We start from the raw sequence: 26,754 nt of genomic DNA, 5'->3' as shown, positions 1-26,754 counted from the left end.
TTAACTATTCTTACTACACACAAAAAATAACTGTGTGAGCTGATAGATATGTTAACTTGATTGTGATAATCATTTAACAAGGTATACATATATCAAAACATCACACTGTACACTGTAAATATATACAATTTTGTCAATTACATCTTAATGAAACTGGGGGAAAAAGAATTTGTGAATGTATTTTAAAACACCATACGTACAGTGTAACGATGTGGAACTAGGGCAGGGCAAACCAAATATCTATGCTTTTAAAAGTGATGATAGAATCTGCAAGCTGAATCAATGATTATAAGCTTACTTTATGTCTCTTCTAGTGACGAAGAGAGAAACACAATTTTTAGCTCGATAACCCAAAGAAGCATATGTAATCCAATGGCCAGTGCCATGCACATTATTTTTGCAGATGAATCGGGTGAGGGTTGTTTTGGGAATTCAGGGAGTTAATGAATGGATGTCACTCAGAAAGTGCTTGACATATAGCAAACTTATTATTGATGGATACTGTGTTGTTATTAATGTTAACTATTAATCACTTGATAAAATCTTTACATCCTTTTCCAGAATGTCATTTTCTGCCCATTCCCCTTCTCCGTATCACTGGTGTGTACTCAAATATTCAAAGCAGATAATTTCTGAAAATTTTAACTTATAGCCTAAAAGAGACATTTGTCATTTTTTGAGCTGGTCAGCATCTTTTCCTCCTCTGAACTATACCCAATTTCCTTTCAAGGAATTAACATGTCTCTTTGTGTTAAGAGGTGTTTGTGGCAAGTGTTTTGAACACCGCTAGAAACAGACTCTTCCCAGTTTTCTCTGGACTGAAGGAAAAATTGTGGTCTATGATTGTACAATCAGACACTATTCAGGGTCCCTGTCTCTTGAGTGAGTGAATCAAGGATTGGAGAAACTGTTGGAAGAATTCATCATTACAAGGGCAGCATCAATGGTGGCAGCATTTGTACCAGGCTGATCTAATATGAAACAATTACTGTGGGTTTTGGTTCCTGCTTTTTTTTTTTCTTTAGAGAAAGGGTCTTGCTCTGTTGCCTAGGCTGGAGTACATTGGTGTAATCATAGCTCACTGCAGCCTCAAACTCTTGGGCTCGAGTGAGCCTCTAGTCTTGGCCTCCCAAAGCACCGGGATTAGAGGAGTCAGCCACCATGCTTGGCCCTGGTTCCTGCTTCTTTATTCTGTACCATTCATAAACTTGGTCCTCTGCCTCCTTCCTTGCTGTGAGTCTGAAACTAACTTTCCAATAAATTCCCTTTTGGATGAGAGGCCCAGTATCAGTTTCTGTTGCTTTAGACAAAATATCTGACCTAATACACAGCCTTATTTTGTGGCCCAGCCAGTTATACTTCATGCAGACAGAAATAAATAGGTTTGGCATCATCAATTTTCTTCAATAAGGAGCAGCACAGAGTTAGTTACTAGCTCTGGTTCCATTCTAGCCCTAATCTCATTTGAGAATGTTTGGCTAGAGAGAGACTAGAAACTGTCATGCTCTGTGCTTATTGGGCTAGATGCTTCTTCTCTTTGTTTATTCAATAAAATTGTGCACATTGGGAATTTCCTTGAGAGAATGCTGATTGGGTTTAATTTGTCTAGGAAACAAAATAGTGTGTCTATTTTCTTTCTGACTCTTGTGAAGTCTGTTCTCTCTAGGATTTAAAATTAAATGTTGCATCATTTCAAAGGACTCTTGCATAAAGAATAACTTGTGATGTAAGTCAAGGTTATGGATAACATTCACCTTAATTATGAAATCCAGTATTATTGAGGAAGAAATACCAATGGAAGTTAGACAGTGACTATTATGATATCTTGTTCAGTGAAGCTAAAAATTATGGTTCTGGCCCTGCCTTAGTCCGTTTTGGGCTGCTACAACAAAATACTACAGACTGGATAATTTATAAAGAATAGAAATTCATTTCTCACAGTTCTGGAGTCTGGGAAGTTCAAGATGAAGGTGCTGTCATCTGGTGAGGGTTGTCTTGCCGAGTCCTCACATTGGCAGAAGACCAGAACAATCCAGCTGAATGCTGCATGAAGCGTCTTTTATGAGGGCCTTCATCTCACTCACAAGTCAGTAGCCCTCACAACCGAATTGCTTTTTAAAGGCCTCACCTCTTAATATTATCACTTTGGGAACATCTGAATTTTGGAGGGGACATATTCAAACCACAGCAGGCCCTCTCTTAGGGAATCTAGTTGGTTGAGGCCAGTTTCTGAATTTTTTATGCCATATTAGACACCAGGAGAAATTTGTGTAAATAATCTTTGTTTTATTTCTATGGTTCTATTTCTAAAAGGTATTTAGATCAGATTGGCTATTTTGGATAGAAGAGATACATTGTGGTTGTTTTCATTTTTTTAAATTGTACTTTACCATACTCATAAATATATTGTGTGTTGTATAATCGCAAGATTGGTGATAGAACATGGCCCAGATGAAATGGTTCATACATACCCAGGATAGCCCATGTGCAGAATTTCTTCAGCTCACGTATAGAAAATTGGGTTTTAGAGGGTGTCATGGAGATTCACAAAAGCTTAATGGGACCCTCATTCACTCAGATATTATAATTAAAATCTATGTACCTCCAAGTCAAGATAGGTTTCTAGAAGAATGATTTTCCAGTGCCCCTCTCCTTGGTCAGTGAAGGAAAATAGCAGCTCTTGCTCCTAGGCATTCATTTATATCAACCAATTGATAAATTAGAAGCTTATCTCTGATTGTAAAGACAGGGATGAGGAATGGGAGGAGACTAACAGATCAGATGGGGGCGAAATGTGCCAAGAGCAGTGGACACTCTGTCTACCATCCCCATCACTACTCCTTATCCCATTTTCAGAAAGTTTTAAGCAATAATAATACAAAGATGTTAAGAAGTTTGAAAAAAAGAAGATAAATTTTTACTTAAACCGGACAGATAAATTTTTTATCATATGATTCTCCAGCCTTTTTCTGAGATGGTGTATTCTCAGATCTAGCTACTTTTACTGGAAAGGGAGGAAAAAAATTGTGGATAATTGTGACTATGCCAGAAAGTGAGAAATTGTTTATAGTTTTGTGAACACTGGGGTCTAAGCTAAAGAAAAGATGTGGGAATTCACACAAATAACATCAGACAATTGAAAAGTACTTTGGGGAGTTTGCTTCCCTAAATATTTAATGACTTTTATCCTGAGATGTCCCCCATCTGGATCTACTCCTTCATGGACCCACGTGTTGTGTCGTATGGAAAGAACAAGACAAGTGAAATACCTACAAATACAGTGTTGGAAAGATATATTGTGCAAATGTCTCAATGGGATTTGAGTTCTCTTTGTGCCAAATTATGTCACAAGGAAGAAAGTTCCAAATCTAGAAACCACACATAACCATACCAGAGCCACTGCACTAGAATGAAGCACTTTATTCTTTCTGCCAAACTAGAGAATCACATGAATGTGTCTTTGGAGCACACTTCAGGCAACCATTTCCTGTTCCTCTTGGTGCTGGTCATCTTTTCATTGCAGGCATTTATACCCACAACACATTCAAGACATGCTGAATTATGTGACCTGTGTGAAACCACATCTCAGAGAACAATCTGTGAACCCAGCCCATGTTGCCTTTGAGTGGTGTTGTGGGGGGAAAAGAGAGGGAGGTGACTGATTAAAATGAGCAGAATCAAAATTTACCAGGATTATATCCTCCCACCCTAACCTCTTAGAGAATACTCTGCTATGACGGTGGAAGAAAGACACATTTCTGGTGGATGATGTTTATCTGTTAGTCAGGTGCGACTATATCATTTACACCATCAGGAATAAATTCTTGGGTTTCATTTTTCCATCGACAAGTGATAAGAGCATATCCTTTCCTGTAAAAAGATTCATATTGACAGTCTGGCATTCTGTCTCCTTGCATGAAATTACAATACACTCCATGTATTATTTGATTGCTTTTCCTACATCTTTCAATTCCATTCTTACATGGCACTACTGGGTTGCTACACATCATTTTCATCTCCTCATATGACACATCGATGAAGTAATGTTCTGTCACACACTGGAACCTATAATGAACATTTTTAAACTTCATTTCATCAGAACAATAACCCCTGTCCGTTAAAGGTCTTCCAGGTTCAGCCATGAACATCTGTACAATTTTCTTTTTGGTGGGTGGTCTGGTAGGCCCTGTACCCCGAACTTCCTCCAAATATTCTAAAAATTCTTCACTTATGTTACCATATGAAGCGAACTGACGGGCTCCCCCTTGAAGCTGCAGTGGCTGCAGCAGCAGTAGCAGCAGAAGCAGTAGGTGCATGGTGGCCAGAGTCCTCCTCCTTTCTCTGTGGAGAACAAAAGTGATGAGATATGTTCTTTTGTGATAGTATGTTAGCTTCTATGTCCTGGGCAGGGCCCATTGCTGTTCCTGTTCTGAGCTGTAAGACTTTAAAATAATGGTAAGTGACAATTCAGACTCTGTTTAAATAACTCTGAAATATTGAGTAAGAAATGAGCTTACCAGGTGTATATTGGTCCTGAAGACTGTGAATAAGGGAAGGAAAGGTGAAAGAAAGAAGAAGACAAGGAGAGGAGGACAGGAGAGAAAGTGTGTGTGTGGGAGAGAAAGAGCAAAAGAGAAAGGGAGAGAGGGAGAGAGGGAGGGAGGAAGGAAGAGAGAGGAAGAGGAGGGAACAGGGAAAAGGAGAGAGGGAAGGACACAAGAATGATGAAAGGAGAGATGAAGGTGGAGGGAAGGAGACAGGAGATCTAGACAGCTGTGGGGAGAGAGAGGGGGAGGCAGAGAGGAGGCACACCTGTTCCTTCCACCTGGAACAAATGTATCTTGTCCCTTCGTAACTTGCACTGAAAAGAGCCCTAAGTGATCCACCCTCCCCTCCTTAACATCCTTCTTTGTTGAGGAAAATTCTTCAACATACGACTTTCTTTCTCTTCTTGCTGATAGATGCCCTTGGAGGAGAGGTCAAGTGAGGTATGTAGCACCCAAGTAAACAAGGTGCTAAGCTTCTTTGCGTGTCTGCTTGTACCCTTGCCTCATTGCCTGATACTGCTTAGTGCATTTCGCAACTATGTCTAGTCTTACCTCTGGGCATAGTTCTCCCACTAAGGTGCATCACTTATTTCTGCTTTTCTCATTCATTTTTTCTTTTCTTAGGTAGACTTCATGGTTTCTGCTATGATCAAATTTTTGTATCCCTTAAACTCTTTCCTTACTGTGTGCCTGTCTGCAACTATGGCGACCTCATCATCAGAGACTTCATTATCATTACATGACTTCTCTGTGTGTCTCCATGTCTCTTCACCTGCAGTAGGCTGCACTAATATTTCCCCAATACTTTAAAAAGTTATGAGCAAGTGTCTTTGCTATACTAATGTGTAATGCTAAGCAGATGACATACATTAAAAATCATTTTAAAAAGAATGAAAATATCAATTTGGTACATATTAATGATATTATGCTGCATGGTAAATTATGATAAATAATTTTTTTAAAACTTTCCTTACAGGCTAATGAGCAGTAGTAACATGTCTAAGGAATTCAGGGCACAGTCTCCTCTTTCATAGAGGACTCTTGGGCTTATTTATCATTTTCTATTCCTATTGCAAATCTGACTGTTTCTCATTAATTTTGGAAGGGGCTTTCCTCTTAGAGAAAGGCAAGTACCTTAGGTCTAAGATCTAAGAAGCCTGGAGAGCAGCCTTCTAGGCCTGCCTTTGCCTGTGGTCTACTTACCGTATTCAGTCCTTGTGCTGTCTGTCCTTCAGAGAACAGATGTTTCAAGAGCTGGGCTGGGGAGATCCTAATACTGGGGATATTGCCCTTCAGTGAGAGGGCAGGATCCTGGAATTACGAAGAGAGAAGAACAAATTTTGTCAGCTCATAAATACATTGTTGGGGTCAACCTAAAATAAAAATAATGATAGCATAGATAACAAAATGAGCAGTTATATGGCATGTACTATGCTAAGGACTTTATATACATTATAGTCATCACCGAAACAACAGGAGAATAAAGGCACTGTTTTGCTGTTGTTGTTGTTAGCATGTCCTCTAACCTGAGTGATTCTCTAACAGTTGTAACCCAGAGTCCCTAGTCTATATGTGACGGAGATGGAGGTGGAGAGCTGTGGCTGATTTTAGGTTTGGATTTCAATCTTGTGAGTGGTAAAGTCCAGAGTATTGTAGAGATAAAGAAAGCTGGATGTTAGGGGACACAACAGGAAGTGGAGACAATAGGAAAGTTCAGCATAGGAGTGCGGAGAATAGAACAAAAAAGAAAATAATTGTCTGACATGGTGATGTGAGAGTGGGCACTCTGGCGTGAAACCATGTTCATAACTCGTTCTTCCCATCCCTGCTTCCACACCCTTATCAGTGTCCTCCAGGGAGTCTTTTCAGAAGAGTGATCTCAGCACACATTCCCATAATGAGAATGGGGAGCCTCTATAACATCTTGGGCTTGGACAGCACATACATGAACAGCAGGGTTCAGGGTCCTGTGGCCCTTCCCTTTGTTCATACAGCAGCAGGGCTACAGGACTGAGGACATGCACAGGGCATACTTTATATTTATAATAAAATATTTAGAACATATATAATACCTTGCAAATTCAGTGCTGATAAGAGTATAATAAGGTGGCCAATCATGCATTGATCAGAAAGAAATTGTTACTATCCTTTTGACAGAAAACAATGGCAGATATTTAAAAGGTTTTAAAAGCCAGATGCTTTTTTACAGAGTATTTTAATACCTAGAATTCTAAGCTGAGGAAATAATGAGAGGGAGTGCAATAATTTTTGTGGTAAGAGGGACAGAAAGGTTTATCTAAGAAAGACAAAGATTGAAAATGTATATGTCTAATAATATGGGAAAGATGTAATTGATTCTGATATGTTAATAGCAATAACAATAATATATACATCAATAATGGCCATTTTAATAAGAACTAGTATTTATTAAGACAGTAATCTATATTCGTGAAATTATGGAATCTTAGAATGGGCTTTTTCTAGAATTTGCAAATGTATTAACCAATGAAATTTTAGAGATATGGAATATTTTGTGCTATGATATCACAGTAGTAGGACTGTCTGACAGTGAGAAATCCCAAACAAATTACCTTAAACATAAGAGGTACTACATATACTCACAGAAGATGGAAGTCCAGGAGGTACAGTAGGAGAAAAAAATCAAATTCTTCACTAGACTCTTGTTCACTCTCTCCTGCTCTGCTCTCCTTTGTATGCTAACTTCGTTCTCATGTAGAATCTCTCCATGTAATGACAGAGTCAATCATGGTCACTTTTGTAGCCTTGTATGTAGGGTCACAATGGGAGGAAGTGCCTTCCCCTCCCACCTTCACCCAATGTGGAAAATAATCCTTTTGATTGGCTGTGCATCTCTCATATGAATAAATTCAGGGATGTGGGGTCCTCTGATTGGTCAGCCTGAAATGCATATCCTTCCTTGAAAAGTAAAGGCAAAACTACACAATTAAAACCCAGCAGAATCCCAGTTGCTGACAGAAGGGCTGTTCTCTACTACACAAAAAGGAATGGAGACCAAATATAAAGGTAGCAAAACACACTGCAAATGAATGGAGAAAAATCAAAACACTGTATCTATAGCATGATCCTGATTAATGGAAATTACATGGGGGAAAACAGAAAAAATAAAAGAAAATCTTAATGAAGTATTATTTCTGAATGATATATTTCTGTTTAGTTTTTTATTCTTATTTTTAAAGCTGTCAATTTTACAGATTCACACAAACTAACAATAAAATGTCATTGAAGAAGTGAAGTTTTAAGATATGGATTGGGTATGTTCTTAAATATTGTATCAATTTTCCAGACTCTCACATTTTTATGTGAACTATCATTTTTCATCAGCATCAGGAAAAGTCAATTCCTTAGTGTGAGTGGTTGAGAAAAGATAGATTATAAAACTATAGTCCTTAGAATTAGGCTAACTTTCGTGAGTAAGTCCCAGGGTATCTTAGTTAAATTTAGTAGAAAAATTTAGATTTTAGTCAGGTTCAAATTTATACTTTTCACAACAGTTATGAGGCAGTATCTATTCCTCAGTCTTTATATCCATGACCAAACCGAGAATGGTATTAGGATGGGAAAATCTGGAAAAAATATTACCCTTGTGGAGAAATAGAAAATCAGCTGGTTCACAGGTGTATCATGTCTTTTGCAAGACATTTACTCCCCAAAGTCCACTGTAAAAATGTGAATTTCAAAGCTTAAAGAGGCACACAGAATAGATATATACAAACCAAAAGTTTCTCAATAATTGAAAATCAACCTTCGGTGCACAACTGTCCAGCAACTTTGACATTGCTTTTTGCAAAGATAGAGTCAAGTCAGCTCCGGGCTCACAAAAATCTCTTCACAATTGATTGCAGGTTTTTTTAAAAAATTATTTTTACTCATGCCTTATTTAGTTAGATAGATATTTACTATTTTTTCCTGGAATGTTAGTGTAAGTTTAGAAGGTATATACTGGGATATGGCCATGGGTTTTGTTTTATTTCATAAGTTGGTCTTCCTCAGAGATCAGGAATAACATAAAAATAGAAGCATGGAATATATTAGGATGGGCTATCTTATAGATTTTGTATTAGAAAAGGAAAATAAATCTGGTGAGACAGTGGGCTCTGTATTAAGAAAAAAATAACATAGATCCCAGTATTCATACCACACACACACACACACACACACACACACTCACATACTTCTCAATTTATGATGGACTAAATATCAAAGTAATATTTTGAAAACAACATTAAAGATATTGAATAAAAATATAGTAAAATTTATTTTCCATAGTTTCACAGTCAATAAAGGATATCCTTATTTAAAAAGACAAGAGCACAGGCATAAAGAAAATTATTGAAAGATTTGACTGCACACACATAAACTGAATCACATACCATATACATGAGTACACAGAAAATCTCATCAAAAACAAATTACAAAATAATAATCTCTTATGTCAAAAGGCACCAAAAATAAAATTCATAGACCAACAACAGCTTGAGAAAAATACTTCTGAAACACGTGCAGTATGAATTTGCTTCTCAAACTCAGGTGTAAAAAAAATGTTACTTTATTTTCTAAATCCAACGTATCTGCACCACATCCCCAACTCTTGAGGGTGGCAGCTAAATTTACTTAGTTATTATTTTAGGTGTCTTCCATCCTTCTTAGAGAATTAGAGGAATCCAGGGATCTGAAGTTATTCTAGTAATACAAAAAAAAATTTCAGTATGTGGGTGTTAATTGGCATCATCACAGTTTCTCTTTCTGTTATAAATAGTCTTAATATTGAGCATAGTGTTTTTCCCCCTGCTTTTCAGATACCTAAAATTTTAAAAATTTAACACAAATGCCATTAACTTCCACTTGAACCATTGAGACCCAAAGGTAGGACAACTTCCTGTGTTATAAAAATAAAGAAATTCTGCCTTTCTTTTCCAGTCTTCCACAGCAATAAAAAAAAAATGCCAATACCTTAATTACAAGGTACAAAATGCCAGTTTATACATTATCCTCCTTAACTGGTTCCCTAATAAATCTTTGTAATGCATAAAAGATATATGTCCCCCATATAAGGGACTCCTAAAAGATGAGTTATACAGAAGTTATTGTTTAAAGTACATTTTTTTCCTACTGCTAGTTACCAACCTCGGCCATTCATGCTCTGCTTTGCCCTTAGGAACAAAATCCAGCTTAGCGAACTTCTATATCCCACTTACAGGTAGAAGTGGCCATTTGAGTAAATCCTAACCATGAGATATAATCGGAAATGCTCATTTGTAGGACTTCCAAGAAGACTCTGTAAAAGAAAGAGAGGTCCCTTTGGTCCTATGAAGCTTTCTCGTGATGTTGATCTGGAATATGTGTGTCTTGACTGAAATTTCAGCTGCGATTTCATCCTGAGAGTGTCCTTGAGAACAGAAACCACATTCTGAGGCTGGCAGAGTGGACCCTGTGAGCCCAGTTTCCTGGTGAAAACATGGGCACCCATGCCAGTCCCTGAGTGCCTTCCCTCCAGATTTCTTTTGCATGAGGAAGAAGATTTTCAACCTTCTTTAAGCTACTGATACTTTGTTTTCCATTTTATTTGGTAATAAATTGTTGAATCCAATCCAACCAGATATAGACAGGAACTATCACACAGGAAACAAGCAATAATTACTACACAGAAAACATCGTTGAAAGCAATGATGTTCTCTTCAGGTTTTCTAAGGTCTGTGGTGTGCCCCTGGGTATGGGATAAATTTAGCTCCTTATACTGTCTGCAGTTTTCTTTTTTTTGTTGCATCCTTTGGTAGCTTTGGTATCAGGGCAATACTGGTTTTGTACAATGAGTTAGGGACAATTCCCTCCTTCTCAATCTTTTGGAATAGTTTCAGTAGGATTGGCAGTAGTTCTTTTTGTATCTGGTAGTATTTGGCTATGAATCTATCTTGTCCCGAGATTTTTTTTGTTGGGATTTTTTTTATGACTGATTCAATCTCACTACTCATTAATGGTCTCTATTCAGGAGACCTATTTCTTCCTGGTTCAATTTCAGGAGGTTGTATATTTTCACAAATTGATTCATTTCCTCTAGGTTTTCTAGTTTGTGAGTGTATGGTTATTCATAAAAGCGACTAATGACATTTTTTATTTCTGTAGTGTCAGTTATAATGTCTCCTTTTTCATTTCTGATTGTGTTTATTTGGATCTTCTCTCTTCTAGGTCAGTCTAGCTAGTGGTTAATCAATTTTGATTATCTTTTCAAAGAATCCATTTTTCATTTCATTGATCCTTTGTATTTTTTTCATCTCTATTTCATTTAGTTCTGCTCTGATCTTTGTTATTTCTTCTCTTCTGCTAATTTTGGGTTTGGTTTGTTCTTTCTTTTCTTGAGGTGCAATGTTAGGTTGCTAATTTGTGATCTCTCTATTTTTTTATGTAAGCATTTCATGCTATAAAATTTCCTCTTAGCACTGCTTTTTCTGTATCCCACAGATTTTGGTATGTTGTGTTTTTATTTTAATTCATTTCAAAAAATTTTTAATTTTTTTCTTTATTTTTTCATTTACCCAGTGATCATTCTGGAGCATGTTGTTTAATTTCCAGGTATTTGTATAGTTTCTGAAGTTCCTCTTTATATTGATTTCTAGGTTTATTCCACTGTGGTCTGAGAAGATACCTAGTATGATTTTGATTTTTTTTTAAGTTTGTTAAGACTTGTTTTGGGACCTAAAATGGGGTCTATCTTGGAGAATGTTCCATGTGTTGATAAAAAGGACGTATATTCCAATTTGTTGGGTGGAATGTCCTGTAAATGTCTGTTAAATCCAATTGGTCTAAAGTCCAGTATTTCCTTGTTGATTTTCTGTCTCAGCAATCTGTTTAGTACTGTGAATGAGGTGTTGAAGTCTCCCACTATAATTGTGTTGCTGTCTTTCTTTTTCTTTAGGTCTAATAATATTTGTTTTGTGAATCTTGGTGCTCTGATGTTGGATGCACATATATTTAGGATCATTATATCCCCTTGCTGAATTGATACTCTTATAATTGTATAATGAACTTCTGTGGCTTTTTTTTCTTACAGTTTTTGATTTAAAGTCTGTTTTATCTGATATAAGTATGGCTACTCCTGCTAACTTTTGGTTTCTGTTTGTGTGGAGTATCTTTTTCTGCCCCTTTACTTGCAGTCTATATCTGTCTTTATGGGTAAATTCCTTGTAAGCACCATACAGTTGTATCATGTTTTCTTACCCATTCTGCCAATCTATATCCTTTAAGGGGAGCATTTAATCCATTTACATTCAAGGTTAATATTGATATTTGAGATTTTGTTCTTATCATATCGTTAATTGATTTCTTGTTGTTTTATAAATTCTTTGTTTCCTTCTTTTTCCCTATCTTTTATTCTTTGTGGTTTGCTGAACTTCTGTCATGTTGCCATTTAATTCCTTTCCTTTCTTCTTTTATGTGATTGTTTTATTAGATATTTGAGTTTTATGTTTTTGTATGTTTTCATTTCCATGTTTAAGACACTTTTGAGCATTTCCTGTAGTGTTGATCTAGTGGTAATGAATCTCTCAGTGTTTGCTTGTCTGGGAAAGACTTTATTTCTCCTTCATTTATAAAGCTTATTCTGGCAGGATAAAAAATTCTTGGCTGACAGTTTTTTTCTTTTGGCTCTTTGAAAAATGCCATCCCATTCTCTTCTGGCCTGTAAAGTTTCTACTGAGAAGTCTGTTATTAGTCTGATGGAGTTTCCTTTATAGATGGCTAGATACTTTTCTCTTGGTAATTTAATTTTATTTTGAATTTGGTGTATGTTTATTATTTGCTTGCAATCTACCCTGTGGCTTTTCATCTTGGGCTAATGAAAGAGAAATGAATATGAAATCATCACATGTAAGATATGTGACCTATACAGATTTACTGCTTTATTGGAACGGATACATATCCCAAGTAGAGATTGTTAGAAAGTTTTCTTAGAAAAAAATCAGGTTTCTGGTTGTTTAAGCTCACTATCCCAGCACCTCTATTTACAGTATATTCTCTTTTTTAAAAAAATTTCAGAATATTATGGGAGTATACACGTTTGGGTTAAACAATTTGTTTTTGTACAGTTTGAGTCAAAGTTATAAGTGTACTGTCTTGCTAATTTTAAAATTCTCTTTTTTTTTTACTAAAAAAAAAAAAAAGATTTCAAATGTTTCAAACAAATAGAAAAGTGTAGAAAATAAAACAATAAACAGTATAACCACCCAACTTTATCACATTGCAGTGATTATATTTGTCCCCCTTCTTAGTCCTATTCCCTTCCTTCCCCCAAAACAACTACTTTCCAGAATTTATTTTTAAGCTCATTGTCTTTGGAGCATTTGATCCTTAATCTGGGATTTCTCTTCATTGTTAGTAAATTCTTTATGGCTCACCTTATAGCAAATGAGAAAGGGATATTTCAGAAGCCACTCAGAAAGGGGCATGTGTGTGCGAGAGGAGGCAGCCAGGGGTAGGCAGAGGCGCCCCGCCCTGCTGCTGCGCCATGAGTGTGAGCACGAGAGAGCATGTGGCTGGGTGTCGGCATAATCCGTTTGTTATAAAAGAGGATACTTGCAGGTATAAATTCAGAGAAAGCTGTGCCAAGGTTTTCTAGACTTGAGTAAGTCAGAAATCTGAATGAAGAAATATATGTGGAGATCCAGCTGGCGGAACAAAAATGCTCTGTCATTTGTATGTGCTTACTGTGTCAGGCACTATTATGAGCACTTTACTGGATGTTAATTTATGTAATCCTCATCCCAACCAATGTGGTAGGTGTCAGTATTATCCTCATTTGACAGATAAGGAAACAGGCACAAAAAGGTTAAGTGACTTACCTGTTTATGGTTACACAGCTATGCCGAGTCAGGATTTGTACTCAGGGAACGTGGCTTCAAACGCAGCTGGTTAACTCTGCCCTCTACTGCACCCAGCCATCAGCCACTGCCTGCTACATCAGACGTCTTCCTGCTCTTGGATACCGCATGCAGACGTCCTGATAAAGCTGGGTGCTCAGCCCCTATTTTTTTTTTTTTTTGCTTGTATACACTTAGTGGTTTATTTGGTGGTCAGTAAGTAATGTCTTTGCTACTAAGTGGAAGAAAGCTAATAGAACGTAATCACAACAGTGGTTTAATTGACAAATTTTACTTGTTCCTTGTCTACTTATAGTTTATGGGGGTGCAAACCTTGCACCACTGCCCCTGGCCCTCATTACTGCTGGGTGCTCGCTTTCCCCACCTCAGCTCCGGAGACGTGATGGTCTTTGGCCCTGGAGGTCTCAGCCAGCCGGTCCTCCATCCTGTCCTCGTTCTCTGGCACCACCAGCAGTCGGTGCTGGGTTTTGGCCCCCAGCTTATGCTCAGGCCAGTGGTCGGGCCTCGAGCCCGGCCGGGTATCCATCTTGTACTCGGCCTGGTACTTGCCCTCCCCCTCCCTCTCGAAGGAGGCAGAAGACATGGCCTTGGGCTCGGGGGGCTGCAGCCACGAGTGGCTGAGGATCTCGTCGATGTGCAGCCGCCGGTTGACGTCGGGCTGGAGCATGCGGTAGATGAGGTCCTTGCACTCGCCTGTCAGGTTCTTGGAGCGTGGGAAGTCCACGCGATGCTCCTTCTGGATGCTCAGCATCTTCCTGATGTTAGAGTCATCGTAGGGCATGGAGCCACAGACCATTAGGTAGAGGATTACGCCCAGGCTCCAGATGTGGTACACCTTGGGCTGGTAGGGGATGCCCTGCAGCACCTCGGGGGCCGCGTATGGGGGCGACCCGCAGAAGGTCTTGCTCAGGATGATGCGGCCACTGCCGTCCCGCAGTCAGCGTTTGGAGAAGCTGAAGTCGGACAGCTTGATGTTGAAGTCCTTGTCAAGGAGAAGGTTCTCGCACTTCAGGTCGCGGTGGACAACATCCATGTTGTGGCAGTATTTGACCGCCGAGGAGAGTTGGCGGAACATCTTGCACGCCACGTCCTCGTGCAGGGCTCCCCAGCACTTGAATTCGAGGAGGTCGCCCTGGATGCCAAGCTCCATGACGATGTAGATCCACCCGTCAGATGTCTCGAAGATCTCGTAGGTCTTGATGATCGAGCGGTGGTTGACGGTTGCCAGGATGTCCATCTCCTGTGGAAGGAATCTCTCTACAAAGTCAGTGGGCATTTTCTTGCGGTCGATGATCTTCACTGCCACATTGAACTTGAGGCGCTCAGAGTACGCGGATTTGACTTTTGCATAGGAGCCTTTGCCAAGATTGATGCCCACAATGTAACCCTTCTTCCTTAGGACCATGGCATCGTCCATGGTGCCAGGAGTGGCCAGCATCGATCGTCCTCATTCACACTGCAGGCAGGCATGTGCGGGGCTGGGCCTGGACTTGCAGGGGTCGAATGCTCAGCCATTGTCTCTGGGTGACTTCAGCAAATGAAGTCATAAAGCCAGGCTGCTGGGAGTGGGGACTGGGCTGGGGGGAACAGGGCCCCTGGAAGCCAGGCTGGCCTGGCAAAAATTCTCTTTTTTGACTTTAGTCATTCTGATTATTATATGCCATGGTGAAGTCCTTTTTGCAATATATTTGCCTCAGGATCATCGGGCCACCTGTATCTGTCTGTCTAATTCTCTCGCTAGTACTGGGAATTTCTCATTGATTATTTCCTTAAACAGGTTTTCTAAACTTTTTGATGCCTCTTACCCCTTGGGAATACTGCTAATTCATAAGTTTGGTTGCTTTATGTAGTTCCAGATGTCTTGAAGACTTTGCTCATTCTTTTGTTCTTATTTTTGTCTGACTGGATTATTTCAAAAGACCTGTTTTCACATTCTGGTATTCTTTCTTCTGCTTGGTCTAGTCTATCCTTGAAGCTTTTGAATGTGGTTTTATTTCCTTCAACAAATTTTTCAGCTCCAGAATTTCTGTTGTTGCTTCTTTTTAAGATATCTGTCTCCTTGACAAATTTCTCATTCATATCCTGAATTGATTTTCTGATTTCTTTATACTGGTTTTCAGATTTCTCTTGTATTTCATTGAGTTTATTTAGAATCAATATTTAGAATTTTTTTTTTTTTTACTGAAGAAGAAATTATCTTTTCTTAATGGTGGTAAATATACATAACATAAAATTTGCCATTTTAGCCATTTTTAAGTGTACAATTCAGTAGCATTAAGAATGTTCACAGGGGCCATGCGCAGTGGCTCATGCCTGTAATCCTAGCACTCTGGGAGGCCGAGGCGGGCGGATTGTTTGAGCTCAGGAGTTCGAAACCAGCCTGAGCAAGAGCGAGACCTCATCTCTACTAAAAATAGAAAAAAATTAATTGGACAACTAAAAATATATAGAAAAAAAAAAGTAGCCAGGCATGGTGGCACATGCCTGTAATCCCAGCTACTCAGGAGGCTGAGGCAGAAGGATCACTTGAGTCCAGGAGTTTGAGGTTGCTGTGAGCTAGGCTGACGCCATGGCACTCACTCTAGCCCAGGCAAAAGAGTGAGACTCTGTCTCAAAAAAAAAGAATGTTCACAGGGTCATGCAGGCATCACACTATGTACCTCTAGAACCTTTTTGTGATCAAAAAGTGAAGCTCTGTACCCATTAAAAATAACTCCCCATTCTGCTTTCCCCCCAGCCCCTGGAAACAACCATTCTACTTCTTATCTTTGTGAATTTGACTATACTAGGAACCTCATATAAGTAACCTCATACAGTATTTTTCCTTTGAGGACTGGCTTATTTCACTTAGCATAATGTGCTCATGATGGAAAAACATGCACCACATGTACTCGCTATCAAATTGGTACTAACTGATCAACACTAAGGTGCTCACATGGTAGTAATATTCACTGGGTGCCAGTCTGGTGTTGGGGGGTAGAGGCAGTGAGGGGGTAAACCGACAACTAATGGAAATGGGGCACACTGTATGGGGGAAGGACAGGCTTGTAGCCCTGGCTTGGACGAGGCAAACGCATTTCATGTAATCAAAATGTTTGTACCCCCATAATATCCTGAATTAAAAAAAATGAAATACTTAGTAATAGATTTAACCAAGGTGGTGCAAGACTCATACACTAAAAACTATTATATGAACATTGCTACAAGAGATTAAAGAATTAAATAAGCAGAAAGACATTATTATTCATGAACTGAAAGACTTAATATTGTTAAGATGGCAATACTTCCCAAATTGATCTAAAGGTTCAATGCAATCCTTATCAAAATCCCAATGACCTCTTTTTTGTGTAGATGGAAAAGTCGATCCTAAAACTCATATGGAATATTTAGAATTCTTTATCTGGCATTATGAGGAATTCTTTTTTTTTTTTGAAACAGAGTCTCACTCTGTTGCCCAGGCTAGAGTGCTGTGGCATCAGCCTAACTCACAGCAACCCGAAACTCCTAGGCTCAAGCAATCCTCCTGCCTCAGCCTCCCAAGTAGCTAGGACTACAGGCATGCGCCACCATGTCCGGCTAATTTTTTCTATATATATTTTTAGCTGTTCAGCCAATTTTCTTCTATTTTTAGTAGAGATGGGGTCTCGTTCTTGCTCAGGCTGGTCTCGAACTCCTGAGCGCAAATGGTCCTCCCGCTTTGGCCTCCCAGAGTGCTAGGATTACAGGCATGAGCCACCATGCCCGACCAGGAATTCTTTTTGGTTGGGATTCATTGCTGGATAATTGTTGTGGTCCTTTTGTCCTTGCTTTTTTTATGTTTCCCATGTCTTTCCATTGATATCTGTGCATCTGATGTACCAGTCAATTGTTACGAGTTTTTGAAATTGCTTTCAAAGAGAATTTTTTCCTGAAGATGTATATATGTTGGTTGAGTAGGACACCTTGGCTTTGATTTTGGATGCCTGCAGTAGTGTGATCTTTGTATCATTTCTTAGACAGTACACAGGGTCATTGGCATCTGTGATTTCCTTAGTGGCTTAGGGAACTGTTATTAGTTGAGACTGTGGTGAAGTTTTGCTGGGGACTTAAACGCCAGCCAGGCCAGTCTTTGGGCCCCAGTGATGGAAGCAGTGGGCTTCGTATACCTGATTTTGGGCCCCAGAGCAATTTACGTTGGCGGGTATTGGTGTGTCCTGGAGGGCCAATTCTCAGGCCTTCAGGTGGATTTCTCAGAATTTAGTAGTTGGAGCAGAGGGCCACATATGTTGGTGGGTTCTCAGGCCCCTGGGCAGTTGGCATGATGTGGGAGGTGGCAGTAGCAGTGGTGGAGCCATCCACTAGGACCCAAATGGTCTGTGTTGGTGTTACTGGTAGCTGCAATGGAGTGGGCAGGATAGTCCGCCATCCCACAGCTGCCAGTAACAGGGTGCTTAGGAGAGCTTGGTCTCCCCTGTACCTTCCTGACTGGATGGCAGCTGCAGCCATGTCACCTTGAACTCAGTCTGAAGGCAGGGTGCAGCCCAGTGTTAAAATCTCACAATGACACCAGCTGTGGGCTTGAAATCAAAGATAGCAATCCCATAGCAGATCAGTGGGGACCTTCTCAGGGGTCCATGAGAATACCTCGGCTCCTCTTTCCCTCTCCCGAGCTGTACAGTTGCTGCAGGCATGCCTGCACTTCTCCGGTGTCTAAGCTTTTAGAATGGTGCCTGGCTCATGCTACGCTAGTCTGAGATGCCTGTGGGATTCCACATGGGTTCTCTTTTTGGAGCAATGTCTTTGTGCAGTCTTCAACAACTCCCTGTGTTAGTCCCAAGACCTACATGGGTCAGGGGATTCTCTTATAGTCAAGATCGTAAAAGCTCATCTCAGAGGGTGGAGCCCTGGGGGCTTCTCTCTTACTGTTTCTCCACATGCAGGAGCTTCTCCTGGCTCTTTGCCAGTCTTCAGCCAGCCAAGTTGCTCTGAACCCCCTCCTTACTCACTTTTGGTCCTTCCCATCGCTTCTCTGGTGAATCCTAGCATTCTCTCCTGGACAATCTGTTTAAAACGTGACATCTGCTTACTCTTCTGGTTCCTCTCCTACTCATTAACCACTCTATTATTATTCTGCCACCATAATTTCACTGTAATCTCATTATAGGTTTCCCCATTTATCTGCGGGGGATACATTCCAAGATGTTTTGCAGATGCCTGAAATGTGGCTAGTACAAAATCCTAAATATACTAAGTTTCTCTCTCTCTCTCTCTCTCTCTGTATATATATATATATTCACACATATACTTATGACAAAGTTTAATTTATAAATTAGGCACAATAGAGATTAATAATAATAAATACAGCAATTATAACAATATACTTTAATGAAGGTTATTTAAAACTTACGAATTATATCTTGAACATTTTCACACCATGGTCGATCTCAGGTAACTGAAACTATGGAAAGCAAAACCTCAGATAAGAAGATGTGACTACTGTATATTTCTCTTTTCCTTCTTTCTTTCTTTCTTTGACAGAGTCTCACTCTGTTGCCCCACGTAGAGAGCAGTGGCATCATTATAGCTCACTGTAACCTCCTGGGTTCAAGTGATCCTCCTGCCTCAGCCTCCCAAGTAGCTGGGACTACAGGTGCCCACCACGACACCTGGCTAATTTTTTTTTTTTTTGAGACAGAGTCTCACTCTGTTACCCTGGCTAGAGTGAGTGCTGTGGCGTCAGCCTAGCTCACAGCAACCTTAAACTCCTGGGCTCAAGCGATCCTCCTAACTCAGCCTCCCAAGTCGCTGGGACCCCAGGCATGCACCACCATGCTGGCTAATTTTTTCTGTATATTTTTAGTTATCCAGATCATTTCTCTCTATTTTTAGTAGAGACAGGGTCTCGCTCTTGCTCAGGCTGGTCTCGAACTCCTTACCTTGAGTGATCCACCTGCCTCGGCCTCCTAGAGTGCTAGGATTACAGGCGTGAGCCACCGCGCCCAGCCCTGGCTAATTTTTTAACTTTTAGTAGAGATGGGGTCTTGCTCTTGCTCAGGTTGGTCTCGAACTCCTGAGCTCAAGCAATCCTTCCTCCTCAGCTTCCCAGAGTGCTAGGATTACAGGCGTGAGCCACCATGCCCAATCCTGTACATGTCTCTTTTCTAGGTTCAAATGCCTATTCAACTACTCTAGGCCTACATGAGCATGCCTTTCAACTTTTGTAATTTATGGGCAGGTGACTGTCTGACATGAGGAATAAAATTTTTAATGAATGAAGAAATTTTTGAACTGTGGGGTAAAAATTTCCATCAATATAATTTGCCACACATTGGTTGACACTTGTAGGCATTATCATACTGCACAATAATCAGGCACAAAAAGAAGCAGTTCATAAAAAATGATTATATTAAGTATGATTTATTTATGTATGATTAAGTATGATTAAGTATGATTATATTAAGTATAAAGACAGCTGAGCACTTCTGTAGTTTTCTAGAGGAAGACAAGGGGGAACTTAGCAGAACAGGGAACTGCTCAGGGGCATCCTCTCAAAGGACTTCATGCGAACCTGGGGTAGGGGGGCGTCTAGCAGTTTCCTTTCCCACCTGGGTAACTCAGACCCACATGTTCCACAAGCCCTGTATTAACACGTGGACTACTCCCACAGGGGCTGAAACCAGGACTTATTTCATATCAGCCTTTAAGTGAGAGTCTTACAATTGTCCAGGCTCCAGAAATCTGTCCAATTTGTCACTCTATACGGACAATGAATGTGAATGCCAGACACATAGAGAAGAACACATAAAGTTGAATGGTGCAAAGCTTAAAAAAAAATAAAATAGTGGAGTCACAGTGGGCACAAAAGGGAGATGTATTGAGGGCACAATCTAGTCAAGAGGAGAGAATATGAAAGTTGAATGAGGAAGGGATAGAAATGGGTCGAAGGGAAAAGGTTAAGGAAGGGGAGATGAGGGCCATCACACTCTGTGTGGGCATGTTCAAGGTCCATCCTCCCAACCCTGCCCTCTGCCCCCATATTCCACCTCTAACCAGCTCCACTTTCTGTACCTAGAAGAGCTCTCAGGAGGGGAATTTAATATGAAATGTCAGAAAAGCTCAGCCCACATTCCCTTACAGGAGAACATGGAGTCCCCGTAACTGCCTGAGCTGGGGAGAGCAAGGCGAGCACAGGCACAGCAGCTTGTCCCAGAGCTCTCATGTGCTCAGGGCTCTTATGGCCCTGCCCTTTGACCCTAGGCAAGATAAGTTCCAGGGCCTACTCAGGCCTCCAATGAGGACCCGACCTCAGAGACCACCAGGGCCAGAACTCTTACCTAAATGATGTCTAAGAGGAAGGAGTAGTGTGAACAGAGAGACGAAGCAGTCAGCTGTGCAGAGGACCTGCAAACCAGAATGGGGCTGAGCTCACCTTGCTCTCCAGAAAGACAGCACATGTGCCAATCTGTTTTCCCTGGAGGAGTGCATGAGAATGTCTCAATCCTGCACCTATGCCAGCACTATGTCATATATTTAATATTATTTCTACTGATTGGGTAGGTAAAATACAATGGCACATTGTTTTTATTTATAGTACATTTAGTAGAAAGGAGAAAATTTTCAAGTGTTTAACAACCATTTATATCTTCTTTGGTTAATTTTTTGTTTGTGTCTCTTATTTTTCTGTAGGTATGTTCATTTTTTTCCTATTAAACTGATAGATCTCTTTTTACATTAAATATATCAACCCTTTTTATAGATTGGGAAAAAATTTTAATTGTGCACTTAGCACAGTGCCCTGATCTAATCAAAATTAAAATAATAATAATAACAATAGCTACCATTTAATCCTCAAAACAATCCTGTGGGGTCAACTTTATTCAGGAGCATTCCACTATTATCTTTCTGTATGGTTATGGGCAAGTTTGCTTTTTTCTTGTCAAATAAAAATGAGTGGTTAGGACGGGCGAAGTGGCTCATGCCTGCAATCCTAGCACTCTGGGAGGCTGAGGCAGGAGGATCACTTGAGGTTAGGAGTTCGAGACCAGCCTGAGCAAGAGCGAGTCCCCCGTCTCTACTAAAAATAACAAATTAGCTGGGCGCATGCCTGTAGTCCCAGCTACTCGGGAGGCTGAGGCAGGAGGATCGCTTGACCCCAGGAGTTTGAGGTTGCTGTGAGCTGTGATGACACCACGGCACTCTACTCAGGGCAACAGGGTGAGACTCCATCTCAAAAATAAAATAAAATAAATGAGTGGCTAAAAGTATGGCCTATGGAATTAGACTGTCCTTGCTGCTCCTGGAGGACAAGCTCTCCATGTCCTGTACTTATTCCATGTGTGACCTTGTACATTGCCTAACATCTTTGTATTTCTGTTTCTTTATCACTAAAGTAGGAATAATAACAATATCTACTTCATGGGGATGGTTCTGAGAACAAAAAGAGAACACTTATATCTTAGGCTAGTTTCTGGCACATCATAAAATCTCAATTTTTGTTATTACTATTGTTGCTATTACTGATAAATATGCTTGTGATGATTGCTGTATGTGATTTTGAAAAAGTTTAGCATACTTTGCAAATGAGAAGGATTAAGGACTTTGAAAACAGGCATCTTATCCCAAATCTGCCAGTTCTCTGGAGGAAAAAGGATGCATTTCATGTGTGTGACACCTGTTTCAACCTGTCAGCCACTGTTCTGGAAAAACGAGTACCTTTCAGTGCCCTGTGTTTGCTCATAGATGTATCTCATGGCTTGGAACTTTCAGGATAAAGAGACTGCCTTGCTAGTTCTGGGAGACTGTGGCAGGTAGAGGCTCTTTGAGTTAAACTCAATTATTTTGCCTCGGTGCTGTCTTCGAAAGCTCTGAATGCATAGGCAGCAACATTTTTTCCCTCATTAGGACTAGAATGTTCTATGACTGAAAGAAAGATTTTATTTCATTTAATCCAGTGGTGTTCAAACTTTGGAGCACATCAGCAAACCCAATACACTTGTAAAAGACCCCTCTGCTATAGTCCTATCTCTGGTCTGTAGAACCCAAACTTCTGGGATTAGGGCTCAGGGGTTTGTATTTAATAACAGCTCCTGAAGTTATTACATTTGTTAGGGTAAGGCTAAGCTCATGGAATACAATTTCAGAGTATAGTAGATTAAAAAATATAAATATTTATTTTTCTTCCATATAACAGTCTCAAAATGAGCAGTCCAGGTTAGCAAAATAACTGCTTAACAGTTATTCAGGGGATGTGGCTTCCTTCCATTTTGCCCTTCAGGCCATTCCTGGGACATTATCATCATTTCATCATTTTCATGATTAAAGTTGGGGAACACTCATGTCCATTTTGGGGATCTAGCTGTTGAGAAGAAAAAAATCACAGAGGAGTGCAGTCCAATGTCGTAAGAACTGGACTTGGAAGTGGCAAATCACTCCTGCTCAGAGAGCCCAGGAAAGAAGGTCTGGCTGGGCACTCTGTACCTCACTGAACTTCTGTCCCTTGAGAGCACGGAGGTTTATTTGGCTGCACAGCCTGAAGACTTTGCCACAGTGATCCTGACGCATACCTAAGTCTGAGACCCAGATCTAATCCAACTGTTTCCTTGTGTAGATGAGGAAACTGAATCCCAGGGAGGGCAAATGACTTTAGGAGAGCGTGGGGAGGCCTACTTCACAGAATATATGAGAATTTATCTGTGATGTTACAATGGATCGATCTCCTTCTTTCAGTATCATCTTGGGCACTTGAGGCCAGGGATTTGCTTTCACTTTAGAATTGCTGCTTAAAAGAAATTTAGTACCCATTATGTTGGGAAAATAGAGGGAATGGTTAGACACAAGAAGAGTACTTCTCTTACGCTAACTAACCCCCTCAACATCTCTTCCACAAACCTATGATTCCATTCTCAACTTCCTTTCCCTACCTGACTCTCCCTTCCATGGCCCTTTTAAAATTGGATTTGTCCCCTTTGTCATCTCATTTCATGCCCTCGAATTTTTCCTTTCAGGTACAGGGATATAACATACATCTACCTCTCACTTGTTTTTCTAACAATTGCAAAAGACATTTGTTGCACTATTTCTAGTCAGATGAGTTTGGGTCATTGAGTGGGCTGAGATGAGAGAATGAGAAAGGAAAAAGGAGGCATTGAGGTAAGCCTGCCCCAGGAGTGAAGACAAGGATGCAGCAAGTTCTGTGGATGGTGAAGAGGGTAGCCTCAAAATGACAGAGACAGGGCACTTGCTGGAGACAGGTTAGGTAAGATGAGAATGGAGCATTAGGGGACTTGAAAGTCAGCCTGAGAAAAAAGGAGCCGTCTGTGGTTTGGGAGCAGAAAAGAGACATTATAAAAACTTAGTATTTTAACATATGAAATTCCCTGCCCATCATCCTTATGAGGGACCTTAGGATGCACATGATGTCAAAGGGGTGACAGCCTTCAAGGATGAGAAGTGCTAGCCCTCAGGGGCACTAACTGTTTGTGACGCCTCCACATTAGGCATCCTTCAGACCTCATAGTATGGATCCTGGATGTGATAGATCCTGGGAAATTGGGGCTCCAAAGGACTGGGACCCAGAGCTCCTGCTTCCTTCAGAGAAGTGTAAAGTTTTGGTCTTAACTAAGCCTCTTCAAAGGACACTCCTGGTCTAAAAAGAGATATCTATTCTGGGTATTTTCTCCTCTCCTTTGGTGAGTGAGAAAATCAGTACTTAATTCCAAACTACGCAGGATTTGCTTTTTCTTGCATATTATAAAAAATCTCTCCTAGCACTTAAATAGTTATTGTCTCTGGGGCTGACATGCCCCTTAGCCAGAGCTGGAAATCCTACTATAGGAAAGAAGTTACTCAGATTCGAACTAAATTTTAACCAAGAGGAGACTGCTCAGACTGTTCTACTGTGGATGGAACCCACCCTTCCATTTGGTGAGTGGGTGGTAGCATCAGAGTCGCCACATGAAACTATCCCTGGGGCGGAACTCGAGCACATCCCCTTCCTGGGTTCTGGGTTCTCCTCCTACAGAGAAGAGACCTTTGGGACCCAGGTATTTCCCTCTATCAATCACTCTCTCCTCTGGCTGCCAAGTGAAAATTGAGTGCTAATTACATACTTGTTTGGCCAAATCCATAGTGATTATTTATTTAAGCAGCCACCACACTGACAAGGAAAACCCAGCTAAAAGAAACAAAAATGTTCCTGTAATGTTGCATATTGGGTGATTGTCAGAGTTTTGCAGTTCCAATATAATGAGAATCCTGCACCAAATATGATCAATGCTGGGAAAATTAACATATAAAGAGTTATGTACAATAAGAAAAATGTTACAGTGACATAACATTCATTTACATGCATTTATTTAAAATTAGAACATTAAGAAAGAGTGGCTTCAGGAGGGAGGGAAGATGAATAGGAGGGAACAGAGCATGTAGGCACAAGTCAATAAACAAGATAAGTGCTCATACTTTATGCAGAGTGTTGAACCATGAAGACTTACAAATAAATAATTGATAGTGGAAAAGTTCACTAAAATATCAGAAAAACATTCATGCTGAAGACCAATCCTGCCTGGTACTTGGCATAGACTTCTTATTCCTATCTTTATTATTCCTTATTCCTTCTTATTCCTATCTTTCTGCCTCATGTATTTCTCCATGGCTGGCCCCTTGATACCCTATAGCCCCAGGGTATCAAGACTTTGCTTGAAAAAAAAGTTGCAATAAGAGCTGTATTTCTTATCTTGACATCAACCTGTAAGATGGGGATGAGGGTGGAGGAATGGAGACTGCATAAGGCTGGAGCTGTGGACACTGAGAACACCTGCTAAGCCAAAAGATCTTTTTCCGCAGGCAACTGCTAAAGGACAGGCAGACCCATACTTGTGTGGGTGAGTGCTCATGCGTGTGCGCACACATCAATGCACACACTTCTTTGAAGAGAAGCAGTGATAATAATATTTCCCTCACTCATTTACTATTTATCTGAATAGTCTCATTGGCAGTACAAATTGACTCGTAATTATTCATACTGGTTTGGGGCCTTCTCTCCTTAATTTTTCCCAATTGAATGGACTCGGCCTCTTGGCTATAGGGTACAGCTAGGGTGGAATTCAGTTTGGCTCAGAAGAAAAGTGTGTGTGTGTGTGTGTGTGTGTGTGTTTGTGTCAGAGAGAAAGAGAGAGAATCTATACTCTAGGATCAGTTATAAATTTTAATTGAATTATTCACAATTTTGGATTTTTCAGTCTTTCAATTAGTATAAATAATCAAGAATTTACTATACTGCTAAAGGGTAGATCTGAATAACGGAAGGATAGAAACAAAAATCAGCATAAATATGTCCTTCTTTAGTTAGACCCTAGTTTCAAAGCTCTGTGGGATTTACAACTTAGAGCCACTAACTAACCAACTCATTAGAGAATGACCTGTCAGCACTGTCAACATTTTCTTTAATGAAGTAACACCGTGGTATTGGCATCTGGGGAATTGTTTGCCTGTAGTGAGCTGGCACATAGTGTTCTCCAGTTCTGGACTCTCACAGAAGCTTATGCCAGGATTCTGTCCAAACTTGCAGCTTGGGGCCTTGTGGACCCCATGGATCACTTCCGAGGGGCCATGGATGAAGTTATTGCTCAACTTGCATGACCCATTAGCTTCTGAAACTTTTCTCCAAACGGTCATGTCATTGTAACACTCTTTGCCATCACCTGAACTGTTTCCCTTGGGGACTCTATAATGTAACTTTCTGAATGTCAGTGATGAGAAAGACATAATATCCTTGGATGTGCTGAGGCTGGTATTTTTATCTAACGGGGTCAAGTTCATTAATACCTCAAAGATCTGTTTTTCTTGGCCACTTTTTGCCATGTCATGTTGCATCTCTTCCTCTGTAAATTCTTCTTTAATTATCTCCATTTTGCTTTCTGAAACTCCTGCAAGTACCAACCCCAGGCTGAGTAGCAGCAGAGAGAAGGTTTCCATCTCAGATCTGGTGTAATCCCTCCTGTAGTAAAGATAAAAAATAGGGAGCGGGGAGAAGGGAACAGGTAAATTCACGCCTAACGGGTACAATGCACGTTATGTGGGGATAACTTTGACTCAAATGATACAAAAGCAATTTATGTAACCAAAACATTTGTACCCCCGTAATATTCTGAAATGAAAAAGTAAATAAGGCCGGGCGCGGCAGCTCACGCCTGTAATCCTAGCACTCTGGGAGGCTGAGGCAGGAGGATTGCTTGAGCTCAGGAGTTCGCGACCAGCCTGAGCAAGAGCAAGAACCTGTCTCTACTGAAAATAGAAAGAAATTAGCCAAACAACTA

General features: G+C 40.3%; 2 protein-coding genes and 1 pseudogene across 2 annotated transcripts in view; all 3 read right to left on the bottom strand.

Moving 5' to 3' along the window:
- Positions 1-3,779: 3,779 nt before the first annotated feature.
- Positions 3,780-4,316, bottom strand: RNASE9 (ribonuclease, RNase A family, 9 (non-active)). The gene has a single exon (XM_012649088.1). It carries the CDS (start codon positions 4,314-4,316, stop codon positions 3,780-3,782), a length of 537 nt encoding a protein of 178 aa, XP_012504542.1.
- Positions 4,317-13,796: 9,480 nt separating this feature from the next.
- Positions 13,797-14,876, bottom strand: LOC105814184 (annotated as a pseudogene).
- A 10,753-nt stretch (positions 14,877-25,629) lies between these two features.
- The window catches only part of RNASE11 (ribonuclease, RNase A family, 11 (non-active)), a 12,481-nt gene continuing 11,356 nt past the window's right edge, over positions 25,630-26,754 (bottom strand). The window contains exon 2 of the mRNA XM_012649247.1: positions 25,630-26,432. Within this exon, the coding sequence (XP_012504701.1) occupies positions 25,814-26,413 (600 nt within the window). The 5' untranslated portion in view covers positions 26,414-26,432 and the 3' untranslated portion in view covers positions 25,630-25,813. The remainder of the gene's footprint in view (positions 26,433-26,754) is intronic.

The sequence above is a fragment of the Propithecus coquereli genome, unplaced genomic scaffold, assembly GCF_000956105.1.
Source record: "Propithecus coquereli isolate 6110/MARCELLA unplaced genomic scaffold, Pcoq_1.0 Scaffold3, whole genome shotgun sequence".
Classification (NCBI taxonomy): Eukaryota; Metazoa; Chordata; class Mammalia; order Primates; family Indriidae; genus Propithecus; species Propithecus coquereli.
This window is presented reverse-complemented; position numbering and strand designations above follow the sequence as displayed.

What these genes read in the sequence shown, in the direction of transcription:
- RNASE9 (XM_012649088.1), bottom strand. Translation starts at nt 4,316, where the DNA reads ATGCACCTACTGCTTCTGCTGCTACTGCTGCTGCAGCCACTGCAGCTT.